At 42.0% G+C, this 24644-nt stretch overlaps 1 protein-coding gene and 1 pseudogene across 1 annotated transcript in view; one reads left to right on the top strand and one right to left on the bottom strand.

Annotated features, from left to right (window-relative positions):
- Positions 1-24061, top strand: part of LOC102436209 (protein SHQ1 homolog) — a gene marked incomplete at its 5' end in the record, with an annotated part of 84320 nt that extends 60259 nt beyond the window's left edge. The window contains 5 exons of the mRNA XM_006103838.2: positions 537-691; positions 3161-3214; positions 8543-8666; positions 11667-11787; positions 23071-24061. Coding sequence (XP_006103900.2) covers positions 537-691; positions 3161-3214; positions 8543-8666; positions 11667-11787; positions 23071-23620 — 1004 coding nt within the window. The remainder of the gene's footprint in view (positions 1-536; positions 692-3160; positions 3215-8542; positions 8667-11666; positions 11788-23070) is intronic.
- LOC102435282 lies at positions 16849-19399 on the bottom strand (annotated as a pseudogene).
- Positions 24062-24644: the final 583 nt, after the last annotated feature.

A 24644-nucleotide genomic window follows, 5' to 3' on the forward strand; every position in this document is an offset into this window, starting at 1 on the left:
TGTAAGAAATCTGGTAATAGCAATAGATATTGTTTAAACATTTCTTTATTTAGCCCTAGTAGGATTTGAGCAAACACAATGGTATTAATAAAATGGTGAAGTCTAGCCCTATCTGGTTTGGCTCAGTAGATAAAATGTCAGCCTGTGGACTGAAGCAAATGGTGGTCCGCGGACCATTGGTGGTCTGTGAGGTCTGAAAGGTTGGCTACTGCTGGACTGAAGGGTCCTGGGTTTGATTCAGGTCAAGGGCACATGCCTGGGTTGTGGGCTTGATCCCCAGTAGGCAACCAATCAGTGATTCTCTCTTGTCATTGATGTTTCTATCTCTCTTTCCTTCTCCCGTCCTCTCTGAAATCAATACAGATATATTTTAAAAAATAAAACGGTGACGTCTAGTTTAAAAGTTGTTTATGTATCTAGAATTAAATAACTATTTCAGTTTCTATAATCAAAGTTCTAATTTTGACAAGTCTTCAACATTGGGGGTTCTACAAAACTGGATGCAACATCTAATTTTTAAATACATTTTCTTCTAGTATCTTTCTCTGAAGAAGAGAAGTGTCAGCTGCGAAAATTTGTCCATAAGTCTTACCTGCTGGACAAAAGAGCCCAACGTCAAGTGTACTATAGTCTGATTGATATCCTTCTGGCCTATTGCTATGAGACTCGTGTCAATGAAGGAGAGAGGAACGTAAGTGCGTGTGTGTCTGTGCTTGTTGGCTGAGACTCCTGCACTGAGTAAACTGTATTAGTACTTCACTCCTCTTGTGGAGAGTAAGACCTGTGGTGATCACTACTTAGGGGACGCTTGGGGCAGAGTTACACATGTTAGTTGGTGGTGGGTATCAACATGGAAGCATAATGCTTACTTGGTGTCTTTCTTTTCTCTCTTGGCATCAGTCTTTATACATAGCAAAGAAGGGAAGTAAAACTGAGGCTAGAGAAAAAGGATCTTTAGGAGATAAATTGCTCAAATAAGACACTTGACTTTGGCAAGGAGTAAACTATCAACCCATTTATGTTCTTTCTCTGAGCTGTCAATTAGCAGGTGCAAGGTATAGGAATCTTTTAAAGCAGCGGTTCTCAACCTGTGGGTCGCAACCCCTTTGGGGGTCAAACAACCCTTTCACAGGGGTCACTTAAGACCATCAGAAAACACATATATAATTACATATTATTTTTGTGATTAATCACTATGCTTTAATTATGTTCAATTTATAACAATGAAATTGGGGGTCACCACAACATGAGGAACTGTATTAAAGGGTCGCAGCATTAGGAAGGTTGAGAACCACTGTTTTAAAGAAATCCTATATAATAAAAAGGCTAATATCAAATCGACCTAACAGCGGAACGACTGGTCACTATGACGGGCACTGACCACCAGGGGCAGACGCTCAACACAGAAGCTGCCCCCTGATGATCGGTGCGCTCCCACAGGAGTAATGCCACTCAGCCAGAAGCTGGGGCTCATAGCTGGTGAGCGCAGCGGCAATGGTGGGAGCCTCTCCTGCCTCTGTGGCAGTGCTAAGGATGTCCAACTGCTGGCTTAGGCCTGAAGCGGGCCTAAGTCGTCAGTCGGACATCCCCCGAGGGCTCCTGGGGGTGCATGCCCGGCTGAGGGATTACACCCCCCCGCCTCAGTGCACGAATTTTGTACCCAGGACCTCTAGTCTGTTATTAAGAATATACTAATGTAAAGTACAAATGTAAAGTACTTAAATTATATTCTTTTAGTATTCTTAAATTATATTCTTTTTTAATAACACAGACTTTATCATAGCTCTCCTTAAACCACATTTGATTTTGTAAATGAAGAGCTAAACATTTTTCTCACCTCTACTTTTAAAAAAGCTGGGAAACAACAACAAAAAGTCTTTCTGGTTAATGTGCACTGCAGCTATTTATGATTTCTTGAGCTGTGCACATGCTTTCTTAAAAATTTTTTTTAAATAGATTTTATTGATTTTTTACAGAGAGGAAGGGAGAGAGATAGAGAGTTAGAAACATCGATGAGAGAGAAACATCGATCAGCTGCCTCCTGCACATCTCCTACGGGGGATGTGCTCGCAACCCAGGTACATGCCCTTGACCGGAATCAAACCTGGGACCTTTCAGTCCGCAGGCCGACGCTCTATCCACTGAGCCAAACCGGTTTCGGCTTTCTTAAAAATTTAAATACACAAATACTCCGTATCATTGTAAAGGGAAATACACACAAGAAAAAAATCATTAAAATGTCCTGTAACCTCAGCCCCAGAAAAAGCCACTCTTAAAAGGTGATGTATCTCTTTCACTCTCTTTCATTGTGCACATGTATGTATGCATGTATGATATTGGGTCATGATGTATGCATTATATAACCTGCTGTTCTCACTTAACATCATAGTTTTAGGATTAGAATTTTATATGTGCCAAGATGATTTATATTGTCATGATTCTGAAAATTTCAAGAGAGACTCTTGAGATTTGCATTTCACTCCAAAATGAATATAAATGAGTGTATCAAGGGCCTAATATAACTGAAAATGCTTTTTGTTTCCACTCATCTTTTTAAGATACTGCAATTGGAGAAAATGTTTTCTTTGGCAAAAAGTGCTTGTTGCTTGAGGAGATAAGTGAGTGTTTAGTTTTACTCGATAACATTTATTCTTGTATTTGCATATTTGAAATTATGAAGTCTTGAAACTTCAAAACCTTCTTTAGAATATACTTACTCTCACAAGCATTCTCTGAAAAGGCCAAATTCTTGAGCAGCTTTTTTGTGTGCCACAGACACACATTAATATTATTTTTGAGTCCATTGATAGAATGTTTGGGAAGTAAGTAACTTAGTTGAGAAGGACAGAAATTGAGCAATGCATCACTTTACTTTAATTTTACTTTCATAGCTGTGCTCATTTGCTCTTGTGCCCTGGGACTCTTATTAGTGGAAAAGCTTTACTTTATAAAATCCAAATAGACAGAAACTTGCCTTTGATAGCATCTGCATTGAGTAAAGCAAGTATTTTATTTTATTTTTTGCAATCATAGACACTTCTTAGCTTTTATATTTATGTCAACACTACTCACATGCTATTTGAATAAATGGATATCTTTGTTTTATTTTTATATGACTATCTCTCACGTGACTGTATTCTTTTCTTTAAAACAAATAAAGGTTGAATCTGCGTGGAATATCAGAAAACTGAGTCCAACACTGTGCTGGTTTGAGGTATGACTTTTAATTGCAATTTTTTAGATTTGTTTGTCCAGAAATGTATTTTTTCATTGTCATTAGTTCATTTTGGGTAATTTAAGCAATTCCTTGACTTTTTAAAAATGGAAGGTTTATTGTACAAGTTTATTTTTTGTCTTTTTAATAAAATTCTAATCCATTTGTTACTCTTATTCTAATTATAGTATACTAATGAAGCCAGGTGGGGTATTTTGGAAATCAGGAGAGGGAGAACACATTTTGGAGAAAGAATGGGTATGTAGTCTGTTGGGGAAGACTGTGGGGTGGAGTTGAGGCATGTTTATGAGTTGGCATATATTGGGGCTCAGAGGTCAAAGATGGTAATCACACCCAGTGGTCCTACCAATGGCTCCCACTGACCACCAGGAGCTGTGGAGGCGTTGTACATGCATTCCCTCACTAACTCCTTCCCATAGTCTGTGAGAAGTATTATTAACATTTTACAGACCAGGAAACTTAGCACATATAGCTTAAATAACTTCTCTTAGTCCTATAATTAGTATAGTTAGATCTGATAAATCTTTTAATATAGTGATACTTGTTTTTACATATATTTTCTAGAAAATAGTTTTGTAGGTCTTACCAAAAATATCAGTGGGTGAGATCTTTAAATTTACCTGATTTGGACAAAATGTTATACATCAAAATAGTAATTAAGAGTAGAAGCTTTAAAAAGTGTCAATTTAAATTTCCCTCAGTTAAAAGCCTACATACTAGGTGTACCGGTTAATAATGCGGATTTTTTTCAATAGATGGAGTTACACATATGTTGATATATATGTGATTTGATATGTATGCTATTTTGTTGTATTGACAAGAAGCTTCAAAACTTCATATGTCAAATTTGGTGAAGGTGTTAACATCATAATAGATATTTTTACATTTAAAAATGTCGAATTTCGTGCCAAAAAAAGAGCATTTGTGGGAAGTTTTAATTCATTACTTTATGTTGAAGAAAAGTGCTGCTGAATACTTCAGGAAGCTTATGGTGAACATGCTCCATCTCAAGATACTTGTGAATGCTAGTTTAAATGCTTTAAAAGTGATGATTTCTATGTGAAAGACAAGAATGTTCAGGTCAACCAAAAAAGTTTGAAGACCAACAATTACAAGCATTATTGGATGAAGATGCATGTCAAACTCAAAAACAACTTGTAGAAAGATTAAACATTTCTCAGCAAATAATTTCTGATAGTTTACAAGCAATGGGAAAGATTTTAAAGGAAGGAAAATGGGTGCCACATTAACTGAACAAAAGACAAATGGAAAACCGAAAAGTCATCGGTAAAATGTTGCTTCAGCGGCACGAAAGAAAGTCTTTTTTGCATCGAATTGTGACTGGCAATGAAAAGTGGATTTATTTTGAGAATCCCAAACGCACAAAATCATGGGTTGATCCAGGTCAAACATCAACATGGATTGCAAGGCCAAATCGCTTTGGAAAAGACAGTGCTTTGTGTTTGGTGGGATCAGGAAGGTGTGGTGTATTATGAGCTTCTAAAACCAGGTGAAACCATTAATACTGATCGCTGTCGACAACAAATAATCAGTTTGAACCACACTTTGATCCTGAAACTACCAGAATGTGCTAGCAGACACAGCAAAGTAATTTTGCTTCATGATGACGCACCATCACACACTTCAAAATCAGTTAAAGACACATTAAAACAGCGGTTCTCAACCTGTGGGTCAAGACCCCTTTGAGGGTCGAACGACCCTTTCACAGGGGTTGCCTAAGACCATCGGAAAACACATATATAATTACATATTGTTTTTGTGATTAATCACTATGCTTTAATTATGTTCAATTTGTAACAATGAACATACATCCTGCATATCAGATATTTACATTACGATTCATAACAGTAGCAAAATTACAGTTACGAAGTAGCAACGAAAATAATTTTATGGCTGGGGGTCACCGCAACATGAGGAACTATATTAAAGGGTCTCGGCATTAGGAAGGTTGAGAACCACTGCATTAAAAGATCTTGCCTGGGAAGTATTAACCCACCTGCTGTATTCACCAGACCTTGCTCTTTCAGATTACCACTTGTTCCGATCGATGGCACACGCACTTTCTGAGCAGCACTTCAAAACACATGAAGAAGTGGAAAATTGGGTCTCTGAATGGTTTGCCTCAAAACAGGAAAAGTTCTATTGGGACGGTATCCACAAATTACCTGAAAGATGGGGGAAATGTGTAGCTAGTGATGGACATTACTTTGAATAAAGCACTTTCGATGTTTCTCTTGAAATTATCGTGTTTTCTTTGATTACAAAATTCGCATTATTAACTGATACACCTAGTATAGTACATTTTAAGTTGTAAAATCAAAGTTGTTTCATGGCATCATTTGATTGAAGTAAAAGGTATGTTGTAAACAGGAACTGAAACACTTAACTTTATCTGGTCCATGGACCAACAGCTTGGCCAGCATCTGTGGCTGGGAGATTGTTAGCAGCACATAACATCAGTCCAGATACACTGAGTCAGAATCTGTAGCTAGATCTCCAGGGTTTTATGTGTAGACTAGAGGCCTGGTGCACGAATTCGTGTACCAGTGGGGTCCCTCGGCCTGGCCTTCGGGATCGGGCCTAAACTGGCTCTCTGACATCCCCCAAGGGGTCCCAGGTTGTGAGAGGGTGCAGGCCAGGCCGAGGGACCCCACCAGTGCACAATCGGGGCCGGAGAGGGACGTGGGAGGTTGGCCAGCTGGGGAGGGACTGCAGGAGGGCTCCAGAGCATGTCTGGCCCACCTTGCTCAGTCCCGATTGGCCAGACCCCAGCAGCAAGCTAACCTACGCGTTGGAGCGTCTTTTCCCTGGTGGTCAGTGCACTTCATAGTGACCAGTCGACTGTCTGCCTCCTGGTGGTCAGTGCACATCATAGTGAGTGGTTGAGCAGCCTTAGTATCATTAGTATATTACACTTTGGTTGGTTGAACAGCCGCCTGGTCAACCAGACACTTAGCATATTAGGCTTTTATTATATAGGATTAAAGATGGAGAAGTGCTGTTTGCTAGACTTCATTTAGGTTCTACGTATTGCCACCATCAGCATATAATGGAGAAACTGGTTTTTGTAGTAATTGCATTCATTATGGAGTTGTTGATCAATTTTATAGTTCAGTTATTAAAATCTACATGAATAACATCACCTATTTATGATTTTATTTTGAAATTTTTAGATTTTGAGAAAACTTAGAATTGCCAGACATGGTAATAACTGTCAGACTTTTATAAGTATTTCATTTTTTTTGCTAGAATTTTTTAAAAGTTCATAGCTCTTTTTATTTTTTTAAAAAATATATTTTATTGATTTTTTACAGAGAGGAAGGGAGAGGGATAGAGAGTTAGAAACATCGATGAGAGAGCAACATTGATCAGCTGCCTCCTGCACACCCCCTATTGGAGATGTGCCCACAACCAAGGTACATGCCCTTGACCGGAATCGAACCTGGGACCCTTCAGTCCACAGGCTGACGCTCTATCCCCTGAGCCAAACTGGTCAGGGCCATAGCTCTTTTTAGATATAAACTATTCTTTGTCAGATACTCAATATTCTTAATCAGGTCTCCCATTGCTGCTCCCTTAGTGTTAATTTTATATTTTAAGTTTTATATATGGGTAACATTTTTTATCAAAACTCAATTTAAGCCCGGCCAGTGTAGTTCAGTGGTTGAGCATCATCCTATGAACAAGGAGGTCGTGGTTCGATTCCCACTCAGGGCACATGTCCAAGTTTCGGCCTCAATCCCTGGTAGGGGCATGTAGGAGGCCGATCAGTGATTTTCTCTCATCATTGATGTTTCTATCTCTCCCTCTTCCTTCCTCTCTGAAATCAATCAAAACAAAACAAAAAACAAACACCTCAATTTGAAAAGTTTGGTAGAAAATTACCTTTGTCTAGTGATTTCAGTAAGTTTTGAATTGCTAATGGTTATCAGTTTAATACTATTTACAATAAAACACTCTTTTTTCCAGGAATTATTAATTTTCTCTTTGATGATTAAAAATAAATTACTGAAGTAAATACCATGTATTACTCATGCCCAAAGTAAAAAAGAGATAGACTGAACGAACACACACCACTAAAAAGTTCTACACCTTTCATCTATACTCCGTGGAATGGTCCTAAAAGACGAAAGCATAAAATATAGATTATTGAGAAAGGTCTTTTGTGTGCATGTGTGTTTGGTTAGACCCATGTGTTTTAGATTCACATTTGTAATTCTTAAGAGACTTTTAAAAGCTTTCCTACTACTTATGTGATTTTTAAAGAGTGGGTGTGATAAAATATGGAAATTACAAAGACTAATAAGATTAAATAATTTATTGTAAGGTGTAAAACTCATTTTATGGTTTTATATTTCTCTCTACTTGGCTTCATTATAATCCAAACTTAAAAAAAAATTTTTTTAATCCTCACCTGAGGATATTTTTTCTTTTTTTTAAAGGGAGAGTGGAAGAGAGAGGTAAAGACAGAGAGAAATATCGATGTGAGAGGAACACATAGATTGGTTGCCTCCTGCACGAGCCCCTACCAGAGCCCAGGCTGGGGAGGAGCCTGTAACCGAGGTACATATTCTAAAACAAGCTAAGTGCCAAATGTAAATCACTTTGTATTCTTGTTTTTCATGGGTACCTATAATTTCTAGGTACTATGCTAGGACTGTGGGTATAATAGTAAATAATAAGGGTCCCAGATTCGATGCCCTTGACCAGAATCAAATCCGGGACCCTTTGGTCCACAAGCCGACGCTCTCCAGGGGTCCTCAAACTTTTTAAACAGGGGGCCAGTTCACTGTCCCTCAGACCGTTGGAGGGTCGGACTATAGTTTAAAAAAAAACTAGTCAGCTGCTAAGCAACAGGCAGTGGCGGCAAAAACACCCGGCGGGCCGGATAAATGTTTTTGGCGGGCCGCATGTGGCCTGCGGGCCGTAGTTTGGCTCTATCCACTGAGCCAAAACAGCTAGGGCCAAACTTTTAATTTTTTTTTTAATATGTATTTTGATTTTTTATAGAGAGGAAGGGAGAGGGATAGAGAATTAGAAACATAGATGAGAGAGAAACATTGATCAGCTGCCTCCTGCACACCCCCTATTGGAGATGTGCCCACAACCAAGGTACATGCCCTTGACCGGAATCGAACCTGGGACCTTTCAGTCCACAGGCCAACGCTCTATCCACTGAGCCAAAACGGCTAGGGCCAAACTTTTAATTTTAATGGACAATATTTCATGATATACTTTTGTTTGTATAATATGGAAATGCTTACTTATTTAATTGATACTTCATAGACTTGGACTAATGTTCATGAAGTCCTGGTGTCTTTTGGAAGAAGAGTTTTGTGCTACCCACTTTACCGCCATTTCAAGCTGGTGACGAAAGCCTGCAGAGACACTATAAAGATATTGCAACTAGGTGAGATATTATTGTGCTTACAGAATTGAGAATGAAAAATTACAAGTTTTTAGTCAAGGAAGTAATGCTCTTTTTTTCTATATGTAAATAATGAAATGATTCATCCAACCACTTTTTCTCCCAGGTGTATGTAAAGTAATAGTCTCTCTATACAGATGTATAATCACACAAATCAGGTGTTTCTGAAAGGAGTGGGAAGGTAAATAAAGAAGTACACACCATATTCCAACCCACTTTGTATTTAGTAGATTTCATCATTCAGTGTTTCTTGGGTGCTTATAATTCCTAGGACTGTGGGTATAATCGTAAATAAGATAAATTTCCTGTTCCTATGAAGTTTTCAGTTTTACCTGGATGACAGATGATAAATAACACACAATTTCAGAATAGAGTGAAATGCATTTTGCTTGCGGAAGTTCAGTGATCCATTAGGAAGAGGCAAGGGGACCTGGGCTTGGAAAGGCTTTCCAAAGAAAAGCACAGCTACTCACAGGACTTTTTTTTGTTGTTAATTTTTTTTTCTATTGATCTTAGAGTAAGGGAGGGAGGGAAGGAGGAACAAACAGAGAGAGAGAGAGAGAGAGAGAGAGAGAGAGAGAGAGAGAGACATGTATTGACAACCAATAGTATTAAGTATTAACAAGTATGGCCCTGACCGGTTTGGCTGAGTGGATAGAGCATTGGCCTGCGGACTCAAGGGTCCCAGGTTCGATTCCAGTCAAGGGCATGTACCTTGGTTGCGGGCACATCCCTAGTGGGGAGTGTGCAGGAGGCAGCTGATCGATGTTTCTCTCTCATCGATGTTTCTAACTCTCTATCCCTCTCCCTTCCTCTCTGTAAAAAATCAATAAAATATATTTAAAAAAAAAAAGTATTAACAAGTATGAAAATAGTATTAACAAGACTTAAAAGGAAAGCACAGTTTTTGAAGAGTATGTAACTTTCCTTTTCAAAACTGTGTCATAATTTTTGTAAATTTTCTAAAACACCTGATCAAAATATTGCTTGTCAGTTGTTCTAACTTTCCTTTTCAAAACTGTGTCATAATTTTTGTAAATTTTCTAAAACACCTGATCAAAATATTGCTTGTCAGTTGTTCAAAAATGCATTTTAAAGAAAATGTTCAAGTATGAATTTAAATGTCTAGCATTTTTTATCAGTATTTTAAGGCTTAGTTGTATAATCAAGTATGTCTGTCTTTTTGTTGAACAAATAAATGTTCATTGTGGAGAATTTTGAAAATAGGGGAAGTGCAAAGAAGAATAAAGAACTGTAATTCCTCATATGAAATAATGTCAGGCACATTATAAACTTACATATATAAAACTTCTTTCCCATATGTATTTATCTTTTTTTAAACAAAATAGGGATAAAACTATGTAAATACAATGTAACTTCTCTTTAAATTAAAAATACAGAATACTTTTTTATTATTGTTCTTTTGTGATAATAAATTTGCCTGTAGCCATTAGCAAGGGGGTAACTTTGCTTTTGGCATGTCTGTTAAATGAAGCTATATAATTTCATTAGGTAATGGTTGCTATGGGTTCTCATTTGTGGCCTTAATTCTATAACTTTCTTGATAAAAATCTCTGGAGTAGAGTCTTATTCCTATTGCAGACACCTGTGTTTAGGCCTCTCACCACAGTCCTGTCCGATTTTTTTTTTTTTTTTCGCTAAAAGTATTACAAAGGGTATTACATAAGTGTCCTTTTTTCCCCCCCACCCTTGACAAGCCCCTGCCCTCCCTTACCCCCCAGTGTCTTATGTCCATTAGTTATGGTTATATGGATGCATACAAGTCCTTCAGTTGATCTCTTACTAGTCCTGTCCGATTGCATTAGTCTCCTCCTTGTCACAGTCTGACTTCTACCAAACTCACCTATTGACTCCCCTATTTCCCTACTGGAGCCATCTGCTCCAGCTAAATAATTTTTTTTTCTGTTATTCCCTGAACCACCCCATTTTAAGTCCACATCTGCTCCTTTTTATGTCGTCCTCCGAGCTGGCATATTGTACCAGTCATGCATCCCTGGGATAAATCCCACTTGGTCATGATATATGTACTTTTTAATATATTACTGGATTTGATTTGCTAATATTTTGTTGAGGATTTTAGCATCTGTGTTCATCAGGGATATTGGCCTGTAATTCTCTTTTTTTGTAGTGTCTTTGTCTGGTTTTGGAATTTGGGTAATGCTGGCCTCAATTTTGCTTGGAAGTGTCCATTCCTCTTGGAATTTTTGGAATAGTTTGAGAAGGATAGGTGTGTTAGTTCTTTGAATGTTTGGTTAAATTCCCCTGTGAAGCTATTTGGAACAGGGCTTTCGTTTTCTGGGAGTTTTTGATTAGTGCTTCTATTTCATCAGTTGTTAATGGCCTATACAGGTTCATTTAACAATCAGGAGGAAGTAATTAGAGTGAACAAGAGGGTAGTACTTGATAGCTTTTTCCAAGTGGTTTTGTTGCTTTGTTTTTGAAGTAGTGCTGTGATGTTTTGTTTTCAGTCTCGCTTTTCTTCAGTTCTTTAAGTTGAAAAAAATGTAAGTTAGTACTAGATAATTACTTGACAAAAAAATATTGACATAAATAAAGAAGTTGAAAACTAAAATATAATTCCCAATGGTGTTTTGAAAGTTTGAATTAGAAGAACATTATCTAATTGAAGTTATGGTGCATGTAAATATTCATTTAGTCTGGGTTGCTTCTTTTTGTTTAATATATCTAGTTGTGTTCATAGTACTTTTTTTTGGTAACCACAGTTAATTAGCTATAGCAATAGCGTATAAGGCTTACTCATAATTCTTAAGGAAAAAATAATGGGCTTTGGCCCTAATAGTGTGATACAATTTTATGCAACAAAGGAATATGAAAAATATTCTAAAGAACAATTAAAACTCTGAACTGCTATATATTACCTCCTGGTGTCTGAAATTCTCAGTTTAAAAAAATCAGATGTATTTTCTTAAAGATGATTTTATTTTTTTAAATTTCCTTTAGGTAAAAGTGCAGTTTTAAAGTGTCTCCTGGATATTCACAAAATTTTTCAGGAAAGTGACCAAGCTTACATTCTAAACGATCTCTATATCTCGGACTACTGTGTGTGGATTCAGAAAGCCAAGTAAGTTTTGAATTACATATGAATTCTGTATGTTCCCATTTCAGGAATACCTACTTACCCCTGAGGAAGAACATGAAATAACCTGGGAGATAAATTTTAATGAAAGAGAAGAAGCCTCACTTAGCTACCAAACATTTTAAGAAGTAAATGAATCAACCTGGGTAGCTTAGGGAGGAAGTGCAGATGTTGAAAAGCTAATTTTACTTAAAAAAAAAATTGGCACTGCTTAGGAAATAAATGTTAAAACAGGCAGTTATAAATATTTAATGCTATGTCATTGACTGTCCTATATAATAAAAGGCTAATATGCAAATCGACTGAACGGTGGAACGACCAGTTGCTATGACACGCACTGACCACCATGGGGCAGACGCTCAATGCAGGAGCTGCCCCCTGGTGGTCAGTGCGCTCCCACAGGGGGAGCGCTGCTCAACCAGAAGCCAGGCTCACGGCTGGCGAGCGTGGTAGTGGTGGCGGGAGCCTCTCCCGCCTCCGCAGTAGTGCTAAGGGTGTCTGACTGCTGGGGAGCAGGCTTAAGCCATCAGTTGGACATCCCCTGAGGGCTTCCGGACTGCAAGAGGGCACAGGCTGGACTGAGGGACCGCCCCCTAAGTGCACGAATTTCGTGCACCAGGCCTCTAGTACAGTGGTTCTCAACCTGTGGATCGCAACCCCTTTGGTGGTCGAACGACCCTTTCACAGGGGTCACCTAAGACCATCCTGCATATCAGATATTTACATTATGATTCATAACAGTAGCAACATTACAGTTATGAAGTAGCAACAAAAATAATTTTATGGTTGGGTCACAACATGAGGAACTGTATTTAAAGGGCCAGAAGGTTGAGAACCACTGCTCTAGTACAATATGAAATCTCAAGCCTGAGGATTGGAACCTGTTGATACTTTACTTCAGTGCAGTGTGAGTGTGCCTGTGTGCACCTATGTAAACATCTCAGGGCACAAACCTAATCAGTGCTGATTACAAAGCTGTGTCTTCACTGGCTAACCACTGGCTAACAGAATCCATTGTTCAGAACATTAAAAAATGCAACCCTCAGAGCCGAATCACATGATTCCTGGTAACATATACCTAAGGGTCTGAACACTCACAAGTGGGATGCTTGCACTTGGTATGTAAACTTCAGAAAAGGTTTCCCATTGCCTCACTCAGGACTATATGCAGTTTAACAATGCAGTGAATTTTCATTTGTGAAAGGGTTCTTAGACCTGATTCTTATCACACATGCCCAAGTATCCATTTCACTATTAAGAAACTATTAATTGAGAACTCACAAAGAGAGCTCTTGATCGCAGTGATTCTTCAGTGTAGAAAAATAATGGCGCGATATCATTTGTTACTTAGAAGAAAAATGATTATGATATTTTTTCTATTATTGTGGTTGGTAAATTAATGCTCTAGTATGGCTTTAATGCCTGTTTCAAGTGAGCCATTATATAGCATTTACTTCTTTTTCTGTTCATGGGGAAGCAATTATATTGCAGAGTGAAATAAAAAATCTTGAAGCTATTACCTGTTGTAAAGAAAATGTTAGGGACTGGGCAAGATAACCCCTAATAATATTCAGCAGGTGGTGTCAGCATTTGTGTTGGAAATGTAGATTTTGCCAGATGGGAAATTGTGTCTCCAGCCCTGAAGTCATGATGGTGTGGCATCACTTCATTCAGTCCTCAGCTGATTGAGCTCATCATGCTGTGTTGCCAATCCCGCTGCTTTCATAACAAAACTAAATTGAAATAGTCTATTTGTGTGGATTTACATCTTTCTTTTTTTCTTTGAGGGAAAGGATTTTATAAACATGTAATGAACATTGATAAACATTGATATTTGTTCTAGGATCCCATTTCTTTGAGTTGCATTTCTTATCAACAAGGGAGATCACATATCTCATTAAGTAGAAGGGTGCCCTCAGGTTGATATGGGGAGTGTTAGACTTTCTCTTAAACATTTTTTTCTTTGGTTTTAGGTTGCGGAAAATTTTATTAAATTTTCTAATTTCATTCTTAATTTTTCAAGTACAACATAATTGAGCTTTTCAATATCTGTTGCTGTGGACTTTCTTGGCTCTGGATTAATTATATTGCAGTGAATGTCCATGATTTTCATAACTAATTTCTTTCTCACCTTTCACCTTCTGGTTTCTTTCTTTTCCATATAGTTTATCCGTGAAAGCTAGCACCTTATTTTAAAATAATTCTGTATTTTCCTGAGTCTATTTCTCACTTCCTCACTTCATCTCACACAGCCATGAGCATTCTAGTATTCTAGTTGTTTTTGCTTGTTTTTTTGTTTCTTTTAATATGTTCTTATTTATTTCAGAGAGGAGGGGAGGGGGAGAGAGAGATAGAAACATCAATGATAAGAAAGAATAATTGATAGGCTGCCTTCTGCACGCTCCCTACTGGGTATTGAGTTTGCAACCTGGGCATATCCCCTTGACCAGAATCGAACCTAGGACCCTTCAGTTCCCAGGCCAACGCTCTAGCCACTGAGCCAAATCAGCTAGGGCTAGAAGTTTTTTTGTATATCTCAGTGTTCCAAATTGGGTGCATATATGTTTATCAAAGTATTATCCTCTGGTTGGCTTGATCCTTTAGTATTATGTAGTAACCTTTGTTGTATCTTGCGATGACCTTCATTTTGAAGTCTGTTTTGTTGGATATGAGTATTGCTACCCCAGCATTTTTGTTTGTTTGTTTCCATTTGCATGGAAAATTATTTTCCATCCCTTCATTTTCATCCTCTGTAAGTCTTTTCTTCTGAGGTGGGTAGAAAGCATATAGTTGGGTCATGTTTTGTATCCATTCAGCTACCCTACATCTTTTGATTGGAGCATTTAATCCATTTACATTTAGGGTTATTATTGATAGGTACTTACTTATTGCCATTTTAATTCTGTGTGCCTATGTTTCTCTTTCTCTCTCTCTCTCTCGCTCTCTTCTTCCCCTTACAGAAGCCCCTTTACCACTTTTTCTGGTGCTGGCTTGGTGGCGATAAACTCCGTTAGCCTTTTTTGTCTGGGAAGCTCTTTATTTCACCATCTATTTTGAATGACAGCCTTGCTGGTTATAGTAATCTTGGTTTCAGATACTTGATTTTCTTTACCTTGAATACTTCATGCCATTCCCTTCTGGCCTGTAGACTTTCTGATGAGAAATCAGTTGACAGCCTATGGGAGCTCCTTTGTAGATAACAAATTGCTTTTTTCTTGCTGCCTTTAAGATTCTCTCTTTGTCCTTAATTTTTGACATTTTAATATGATGTGTCTGGGCGTGGGTCTGTTGGGTTCTTCTTGCTTGGGACTCTCTGTGCCTCCTGGACTTGTGTGACTTTTCCCTTCACCAGATTAGGGAAGTTACCTGACATTATTTCTTCATACATGGTCTCTATTTCTTACTCACTTTCTTCTCCTTCTAGCACACATATGATGCAAATATTGTCATGGTTTCATGTTGTCCCACAGCTCCCTTAAGCTGTCCTCCTATTTTTAAATTGTCTTTTTCTTTTTGATTCTCTGGTTGAGTGAATTTTTTCTACCCTGTTTTTTAATTCACTGATCCGATCCTCCTCATCTCCCAATCTTCTGTGTATTCCTTCCACTGTGTTTTTTGTAGTTCTTCTAGGGGCCCAGTTCACAAATTCATGCACCTTGAAAGGAACCGTGGGCCACGAGGCTGTGGTGGGCACAGGGGCAGGTCTTGGCCCATCCTCTGCGCCCCTGCTCTGCCCCTCCCGCCACGGCCTCCAGTCCCCTGTTGGCTGGCAGCCCCGCTCCCTCCGCCACCACTCCCATGCGCTGATAACGCCAGCCCCGTTTGCACCTGCTGACGGTGCGGAGCGATTGGAGCCAGCGCTGGCCCCGGGTTTGAGCGGGGCCACTGCCAGCAGCGGGTGTGAGGGGGGCCGGCGTTGGCAGCAGGTGCGAGTGAGGGGGGCCGGCGTTGGCACGGGAGCAAAGAATTTTCAGTAACCACCAGCACGGGAGCAAAGAATTTTCAGTAACCACCAGAGGCTCACCCCGATGACAGTGACCAGCTCCCTGCCTGTTCTGGTGCCCCCACTCACCTGCTCCACCATCCCGCCGTGGCCGTTGCCTGCCATGTTCCACGCTCTGCTGCCAATGCCTGCCATGTTCTGCGCACGCCCCCTGTGGTCAGCACATGTCATGGCGACTTGTTGTTTCGCTGTTCAGTCTATTTGCATATTAGGGTTTTATATATATAGATGTCATTCTTCATAGTCACTATATTTTTTTTCTTTCTGTTGAGCATCTTTGCTGTCATTATTCTGAACTCTGTATCTCATAAATTTTTTTATCTCCATTTCATTTATCCCTTGTTCTTTCATTTGGTACTTGTTTTTATGTCTTCCCATTTTGGCTGCCTGTTTGGGTTTGTGTCTGTGTAATAAGAGATCTGCTAGGACTTCCAGCCTCTAGTGCAGGACAATATCAGATGCTGTTAGTGACTGGCCCTGAGTATCATTTGGAACTATTAGCAAACCACAGCCCGTGGCTCCTCTGCTGGGGCTGGGTGCCTTTGGAAAGGACCAACATGTGCACCAGGGTCTGCTTTTCCTATCCCTGGGCCCAGAAGGAGGTCAGGCAAAGACTCAAAGCTTCCAGAGGCCCTCCTCTGCCAGCATTCTGATTGTTCTCAGCCTTGATTGGCCTTAGGCTATGGACTACTGGTTGGAGGGAGAGGTCTTCCAACAGGGTGGGTCAACTGCCTCCCTTCCCACCTCCCCAGGCAAAAACCACCTGGATAGCAAAGGTTCACAGGAAAAAGATGTCCTCTGCAGCATGAGGGAATGACTCAGCACAGGCAACCGGGGTGGCTGCCCTCCTGGCTCCAACCCAAGAGCCCCAACCCTGGCTTCTGCTTACTCAGGTCCAGTCCACTCTGCCCTGCCTCTGCTGGAGCCCAAGGTGAGTGGCTGCACATGAAATTTTGTGTGTTGTTCCTTTAAAAAGGTGCCTGCATTTCCAGTCTTCTCTCCCTGGCAGACAGCAACCCCACTGCCTTTCACAGCCAGATGTTATGTGGGTACCCTTCTCAGTTCTGGTTCTCTCTGCTGGGGGACCCAGCTTGGGGTTTAGACCCCAGAGTTCTGAATGGGAACCTCTCACAGCCGAGATAGCCTTCCAGACCTCAGCTGCTGTCTGTGGGAGCCTGGCCACCCCTTTCTGTTCTCTGCACTTTCTAGTCTCTGTGCGGTTTCCACTTTCCATCCGTGGTTATCAGCTTCTCTCCAGCTAGTTTTCAGTTGAAATTTTTTTATAAACAGAATATTATTTTGCATATACAAACAAAATGAAACTTTTTAAAAGTTACATGGTAGATTATGTTTCTAAAAACTTTCCAAGAAAAACCTGATTTGAGTATAATTTATGAAAATACAGCACAATTCAATTATCGTCTCTTTTCAATGCTAAATCTCTTTGTTCTGTAACTAGTACATTCTTCCAGGTAGATGTCTTTTACTTAAATATAAAATATACACTGTAATACAACTAGTAACACAGATTGCGTACTTGCTGTGATGCATCAGCATGGACCTGGTGTTTGTAAGCACTGTGTGAACCTTTAATGCCGTTTGACAGGCTTTTTGACATGCACAGCCTGGTCTGAGTTGTGACAGTGCAAAACCACTGACTACATTAAATGAGGTGCTTCCTGAAGTGGAAAGGCCTTACAGAGGCAGACTCTGTAATGTATAAGGAGTGGCCAACTTGGAACCAGCTTTAATTGTACCAGTGGTTGAAAGAACAAAAGGCTACTTTTACATGGCTTAATTTTTTTTCTGTGTCACGTGTTTCTTTATTAAAATCAAAGTGATAGGGGATTAAAATCAAGAGCATCACTGAACTTTACCGTCCCGCCAACCAGCTCCCCACACCGTTTGTGCTCCCAATGCTTAGTGAGAAGAACATAATCCCAAAGCCCTGGAACTGTCTCGGGTTCTTTCCTTTTCTCCGTCCTGGGAAGGCAGGCAGCTCAGTTTGAATGCATGGGAGAGCCCAGAGTGGTGACGGGCACAGCGGGAAAGGCCTCACCCTCAGGGAACTGGACCGTGGAGTACAGCGTAGTGAAGTGAGGGCCCGCATAGCCTGGGCCAAAGTGGGGCCCTGGGGCCACAGGAAAATATTCTGGTCCCCTGAGAAAGGAGGCCTGGGAGCCTCAATCCTCTTTTGAGAATAGTCCCTGCTTGATAGTTTGCCCTTCTGGCGACGGTTGCAGAACCACACTCGGACCACATCCTTCGCCAGCCCGAGCTGCTGGGCGATGCAGCTGATCTGCTGCAGGGCGGGCTTCGGGCACTGCAGGAACATGTTCTCCAGGTTGCCCTTCACTTGGGTCTCCATACTCGTCCGCTTTCTCTTTCGGGCCTGCAGCAGGGTCTCTGGTTTGCATATCTCCTGCAGGTTCTTGTTGTCAGCTCCCTCCACCCACTTCTGCAGCAGGGGCCGCAGCTTCACATGTTCTTCAAACTGAGCTGCAGAGCCTCAAAGCACAGATGGTCGTTTGGCTGAACACCTTGCCAAAGAGAATGCCCAGGGTAAGCCCCACATCGGCCTGGGTGTACCCCAGAGTGATCCTCTTCTGCTTCAGGAGCTTGGTGAATTGCTCGAGGTCTTTCTGCAGAGCTCTCATGCTCTCCTCCTTGGGGTTGAGGTCCAGCTTCTCCTTGTCCAGCTTCAGGTCCCCAGGCAGGGCAGCGCAGGGCTCAGGGGAGGCCCCTTGGAATTGCTGTCTACCCTGGCTCCTGCCTTGCCCTCAAGCTGGGGGATCTCCAGGCCACCTTGGGGTGCCAGCCCCACTCCAGCCTGAGGTGCACAGTGGGCCATCCCCCTGCAGACCTCATATTTGGGGGGGCATGGGGGAATCCCCCACACCTCGGCCCTGGGGGCAAGCCCCGGCCCAATGGCAGACCCGACGGGAGGGCCTGGAAGCCCAGCCAGGTCTGAGGGTCAACCCAGCCCAGCTCCGGCCCTCCTGGCCCATTGCCTCCACCACCTGGTGGGGATGAGAAGGCAAAGTTGGAAGCCAGGTGTCCCGCCATGGGAAGGACGGCGCCCTAAGCCAGGGCCTGGTGGAAGGACATGGCTTAACTTATTTTTATTTTTTAGCAAACAGTGATTGCTAAGTTATCAGTGGAAAATAATTGAATAGAAACAAACCCAACTTTCATTCTTCAGACTATTAGGACACAGTCTACACCAATGATATTTGACATTTTTAATCACTTTTTATCCTAGCATTCTTTAGGGAGAGGGTTTAGAATGCTTTTTCTATAAACTGTTTCAATGAGAACCTTAATATTAATTTAGGAAACTAGCCAGCTTCAAGCAGTAAGAGGAGAATAATAAGAAATAGAGATGAATCAGCTTGATGAAGAATCAGAAGAGAGCATATAAGTTATTTTTACATATCTTATGTAAATAGGTCACTTTAAACATAATGTAGTGTGAATAGTGAGAAACAGACCTTTTTCTGAAGGATAAAAATTCAATCAGCTGGTGATAGACAGAATTCCAACTGGTTCAGGGCTCCTCCTCTTCACTGCTCAGCCTGTTAGACTTGACCCTTTTTATTTTATTTTGTTGTTGTTGCTAATCCTCATGCGATGATATTTCCTCCATTGAGTTTTAGTGAGAGAGGAAGGGAGGAGGAGAGACAAAAACATCCATGTGAAAGAGACACGTGGATTGGTTGCCTCCTGCGCACGCCCTGGCCAGGGATTGAGCCTGCAACTGAGGTACATGCCCTTGACTGTAATCAAACCTGGGACCCTTCAGTCCACAGGCCAGTGCTCCAATCACTGAGCCAAACCGGCTGGGACGAGTTGACTCTTTTTAATCCCAACATGTGAGGGGTATGCTTGTTGAAAAGAGCCAGGATTACAGGTGAGGGACTTTGAAATTCCAAATGTATACTGTTGTAAATGACAGATAAAACTTTTTTATAATAGATAATAACAAGGATCAAAATAGTTTCGACTTGAATTGACTTATCTACTGTAGTGTTTACTAATATCCACCAAAATAATTCATTTCTTTTCTCTTATTCTAAACCTCTGTAGTTAAAGCTTAGGTGTAAATACTTCAAGGAGTGGCAGACTTGGAATGAACTCTGAGATTGCTCAGTGAGGGGTATCAGTCATAGCTTCTTTGGAGAATTCTGGGCTGTGCCAGTCCGAATTGGCTTATTTGGGGATGTGGAATCGAGCTCCAATTGGGAAGGGAGGAAGGAAGGAGGGCCTCAGAGGTGAAACTCTTCAGGCCTGGACACCCACGGGGGCAGGAGGAGCACTGCGCAGCCTTTGGCCCTGCACCCTTGTGGCTGGGAAGGCCAGCAGGACTCAGACCCTCAGCTTCTGTATCATCTGTAGTCCTATATAATAAAAGCCTGATGTGCAAATTGCCCCCTCGGGCGGTCGTTCGACTGCTCACTATGACGTGCGCTGACCACCAGAGAGTGGCCCAGGACATGGTGGGCGTCGGTGACCCGGCGCTGGCAGCGGGCAGCAGTGAAGGCGCTGCCGGCTCCAATGGGCCCCCATGACAGTGGGACTGTGATGGGATGGTGGAGCAGGTGAGTGGGTGGTGCTAAGCTAAGGTGGGTGCGAGTGGTGGCTGATCTGCAGGGCAATTGGTGACCAGCACGGGAGAGCGGGGCCAGCTCCCAGTTGCTGAGGGAGCCAGGTGGGTGGCCTGGCCCCAACCAATTGCCCTACAGATGGCAACCAGCGGCAGCGGTGGGGGTCACCTCAGCACCTGGGAGCTGGGCCATAATTATTTTATTTTCAATGTGCAGGAATCCGTGCACCGGGCCACTAGTGTGGGAATAAAACTGAAACTTCGTGGGGCTGTGCAGTGATGTTTGTGAAACATCATCCTTCATGTATTGTGGAAAGTATTTGTCGTGACTATTAAAATGGGAGATGTATAGTCTCACATTTACTGAAGAAAAGCATTTATTTGAAAATATTTATTTCTAATATCGCAGCTTAATAAGAGACATAGTTTTCTTTCCCAAGGTCATTGCTCTTTATTTTGTAAAGCTGTGTCGTGTGGACAGGACCTCCCTCAGCAAGAGAGAGGCTGTGGCCGGTTCTCAGGCTGATAGGGCCTCGGGGGAGAGATGTCCCGGCTCATGCTCAGGCTGAGCCCTTCACCACTGGAAGTGAAGTTTCAGTGTACACGTATGGTGGACATCAACAACTATCCTGAACATGGATGCACATTATATTATAGCCGTCCTACTCCATCAGTATGCTTGAAGCTGCCTCCACTGGCCAGACTTCATGGCAGGCTTCTAGCCCTTTGGGGAATTAGTTACTGACTCTGCCCATCTCACCTCGTCTCCGCTTTACCCTGGGCACCGTCCCTTTCCTCAGCTCTGGAAAGTCCAGCACTGAAACAGGGTTGTCCCCACGTAGGAGGGAGTTGCCCATCAGTGATGGCTATTGCCCTTATCCTGTCCTCCCCACTGTACCCCCCCGCTCCCCGGGACACAAACACCTTGTAGTGGAGCTTCTGTTTGTGGTTACACTGGAGAGGCAGGGCAGGGGAAGCTGTGCTGCACAAACTCATTATTACGCTAAATATTTTGAAACAAAAGTGTCTCAAATATATGTTGGCGCGTAGATGAAAATTACCACCTTGTTCAGTGGCTCCCCCTGCAGGTTCCATTCTCTTCAGCTCTATTGAAATGAAGCCTCGCCCTAACCGGTTTGGCTTAGTGGATAGAGCGTCAGCCTGTGGACTAAAGGGTCCCAGGTTCGATTCTGGTCAAGGACATGTACCTTGGTTGCAGGCACAGCCCCAGTAGGGGGTGTGCAGGAGGCAGCTGATCCATGTTTCTCTCTTATGGATGTTTCTAACTCTCTATTCCTCTCCCTTCCTCTCTGTAAAAAATCAATAAAATATATTTTAAAAAAGAAAAAAAAAGAAATGAAGCCTCATGCTCAAAATATGGGACAGACTACACTTATTTAACCTTTGAAGTTAGGGAAGCAGAGTCATGACCTCTTCACTTGCTGCCCCTTTGCGCAGTAGTCACATCAGATTCCTCTGTAGAGCAATGAAGACCATGTTTGGAGAACTGCAATATGTTTTGTGTTGCTTCTTGCAAAAACAAAAAACTCAGTACTTCCAAGTTAATGAAAAGTTTATTTACTCAGTATAACAGAATGTGACAGATTTAGAAAAATATTTTCTGAAATATCATGAAACCTTTTTTTATAAAAAAAAAAAGCAGTCTATGCTACTCTCTAATATTGCTTTTTTTCTTTGTTGTACATTTGAAACTTTTGAATAGGTATTATGTTCACAAAGACTTAAAAATAAACAATGGGTCTTGGTTAGCCCATGGAATGCTTTATTTTTTATTCAGCTATAGACTTACATCCTTGGTATGGATGTGCCAGGATTAGTTACTGGTCCCGGATTCATGGACATTTGGTTGTTTCCCATTTGAGGCACTAAGCGCAATGGTGCAGTAAAAACCTCGGGCCTGTGTTGTGTAGCACATGTGTTTAATTTCCAAAACGGTTTTGCTGGGTCAGGAGTGTGGACATTTCCCATTTTGAAAGCTGTTGCCAAGTGCTCCTTGTGGGGCTGTGCCTGCTTCCTCTCTTACCACCAGCGAATGGTGGCGCCTTCCCCCACAGCCTGGGCAGGGTTATCAAATGCTTGGATTTTTGCAATTTGATAAGTGAAAACACTATCTGTGTGACTTCAATTTGTATTTCGCTTATTTGACTGAAGTTAAATCCTTTTTTATATATTCAAAAGGATTTGTGTTTCCTTCGGTGAGAGTTGCCTGCTGACATCTTTTATCCATGTCACTGGTGGGTTATGGACATGGGGCCTGTGCTGTGATAGGAGCTGCGGGTACTTCTCTCAGTTTGCACACAGCCTTGGACTTCAGTGGCGATGGCTTTAGTGTTTTGCTACAGAAGTTGCTGGTCTCTGTTAGTTAAAGTTGCCCATTTTTGCTTTGCTTTTGTGGCTTCTGGATTTTGAGTCTTGGCTACAAGGCCCTTCCTCATCCTGAGATCATAAAGGAAGGCTCTCGGGCTCCCGGGTCATGCGTGACCGGCTCCGTATCAGTGAGGGCTTTGATCTGCTGGGCGCGTGTCCTGGTATCATGGGAAGGGTGCATAAGCTCTAGGACGTCATTGCTTTAAGCATGGCTCCCTGTGCCCACAGGCCAGGTAATGAATATCTGACTATTTCTTCTTCCATGGTTTCCAAGGTCCACAAGGTTGGCAGCTCTTGCAGAAGCCTTGAAGAAAGCCCCCCTGACGAAGGCCCAGCTGGGGTTGGAAGTGAATGAGCTGGAGGCTGCTGCACTGCTCGTCTGTGAGGAAGAAGCAGCCTGCCCCGCCTCCAGGCCAACACCACCCTCCAGTTCTGAGGCCAGTGGCTCCGAGGACTCCGACAGCAGCACCTCCTCAGCCGGGACCGCAGACCCAGACTCAGAGCCAGAGGGGCTCGCAGGCAGGGGAACCGGGAGAGGACGGTCCTTGCAAGGCCCAGTTCTTGACGAAAGCCGTGCCCTGCGTGTTGATGGCCATGGGCTGTGCGGACGCTCGGCTGTCCCGAGGGCTGATGCCTGTCGGGGAGAGCTACTGGCCTCTTCACGGGCCCCTGTGGGAGCCGGGCCTCTGATAGAGGAGCTTGGAGAACAACTGGAGACGGTGGTGCAGCTCTCAGAGCCCGAGGGTCCCGCTCCTGGGCCCCGCAAGGCACAGGCAGACGGCACCCTCCCGGGGACGGGCGGTGAGGGTTCCATTTGTGGGTGAGAATGATGTTAGGTTTGGTTTTAGTTACTGACTGAGAATTCTTCATTTTTACTTGTACTTTTTCTTAAAGTATACAACATAGTTTTTTAATGAGCAATGTTGATAACTTTCAGTTTCCTTCCTGCTACTTTAAAAAATAAAGTTCTAAAGTACTTTTACCAAAGTATAATTAGTATCTGAAGATGGAAAACAATAGTTCTGCCAGAATCCCTTGAATGTGGAGCCCATTAATATCTTCAAAAGCTTTACCAAGATATACTTGACATGCAATAAGCTGCACACACTTCAAGAGTACGATGCGATCGGCGTTGACACATGCACCAAATCAATCATCTTTGCGATTAAGAGACTGTACTTACCTCAGCTCCAAGTGTCCTCATGGTGCCCTGGCGCCCACCCCACCGCTCTCCCAATAAAGCTGTTATGAATATCTCTGCGCAAGCTTTTGTGTGGACATATGCTTATTTCTCTTGGGAGTGGAATGACTGAGCAGTCATGGTAAGTGTATGTTTAACAATTTAAACAACTGCTAAACTGTTTTTCAAAGTGGCTATACCATTTTACGTTCCCACCAGCTGTGTATAAGAGTTATAGTTCTTTCACATTCTTGTCATTACTTGGTATGGTCAGCTTTTTAAAATTTTACCATTTTTGTAGGAATGCAGCTAGCTGTATCTCATTGTGGTTTTAATTTGCCTATTTTAAGACTTATAATGTTGAGCATTTTTTCATTGTATACTTGTCATTCACATGTCTTTGGTGAAATGTCTGTTCAAATCTCTTGCCAGTTTTTTTCTAATCTTTATTTTTCAGATTATTACAGTTGTTCCTCTTTTTCCCCCCATAGCTCCCCTCCACCTGGTTCCTACCCCACCCCCTGCCCTTACCCGCACCCCCCCCACTGTCCTTGTCCATAGGTGTACGATTTTTGTCCAGTCTCTTCCCGCACCCCCACACTCCCTTCCCCCCGAGAATTGTCAGTCCCCTCCCTTTCTATGCCCCTGATTCTATTCTATTCACCAGT

Source organism: Myotis lucifugus, unplaced genomic scaffold (assembly GCF_000147115.1).
Source record: "Myotis lucifugus unplaced genomic scaffold, Myoluc2.0 scaffold_512, whole genome shotgun sequence".
In the NCBI taxonomy this organism is placed as follows: Eukaryota; Metazoa; Chordata; class Mammalia; order Chiroptera; family Vespertilionidae; genus Myotis; species Myotis lucifugus.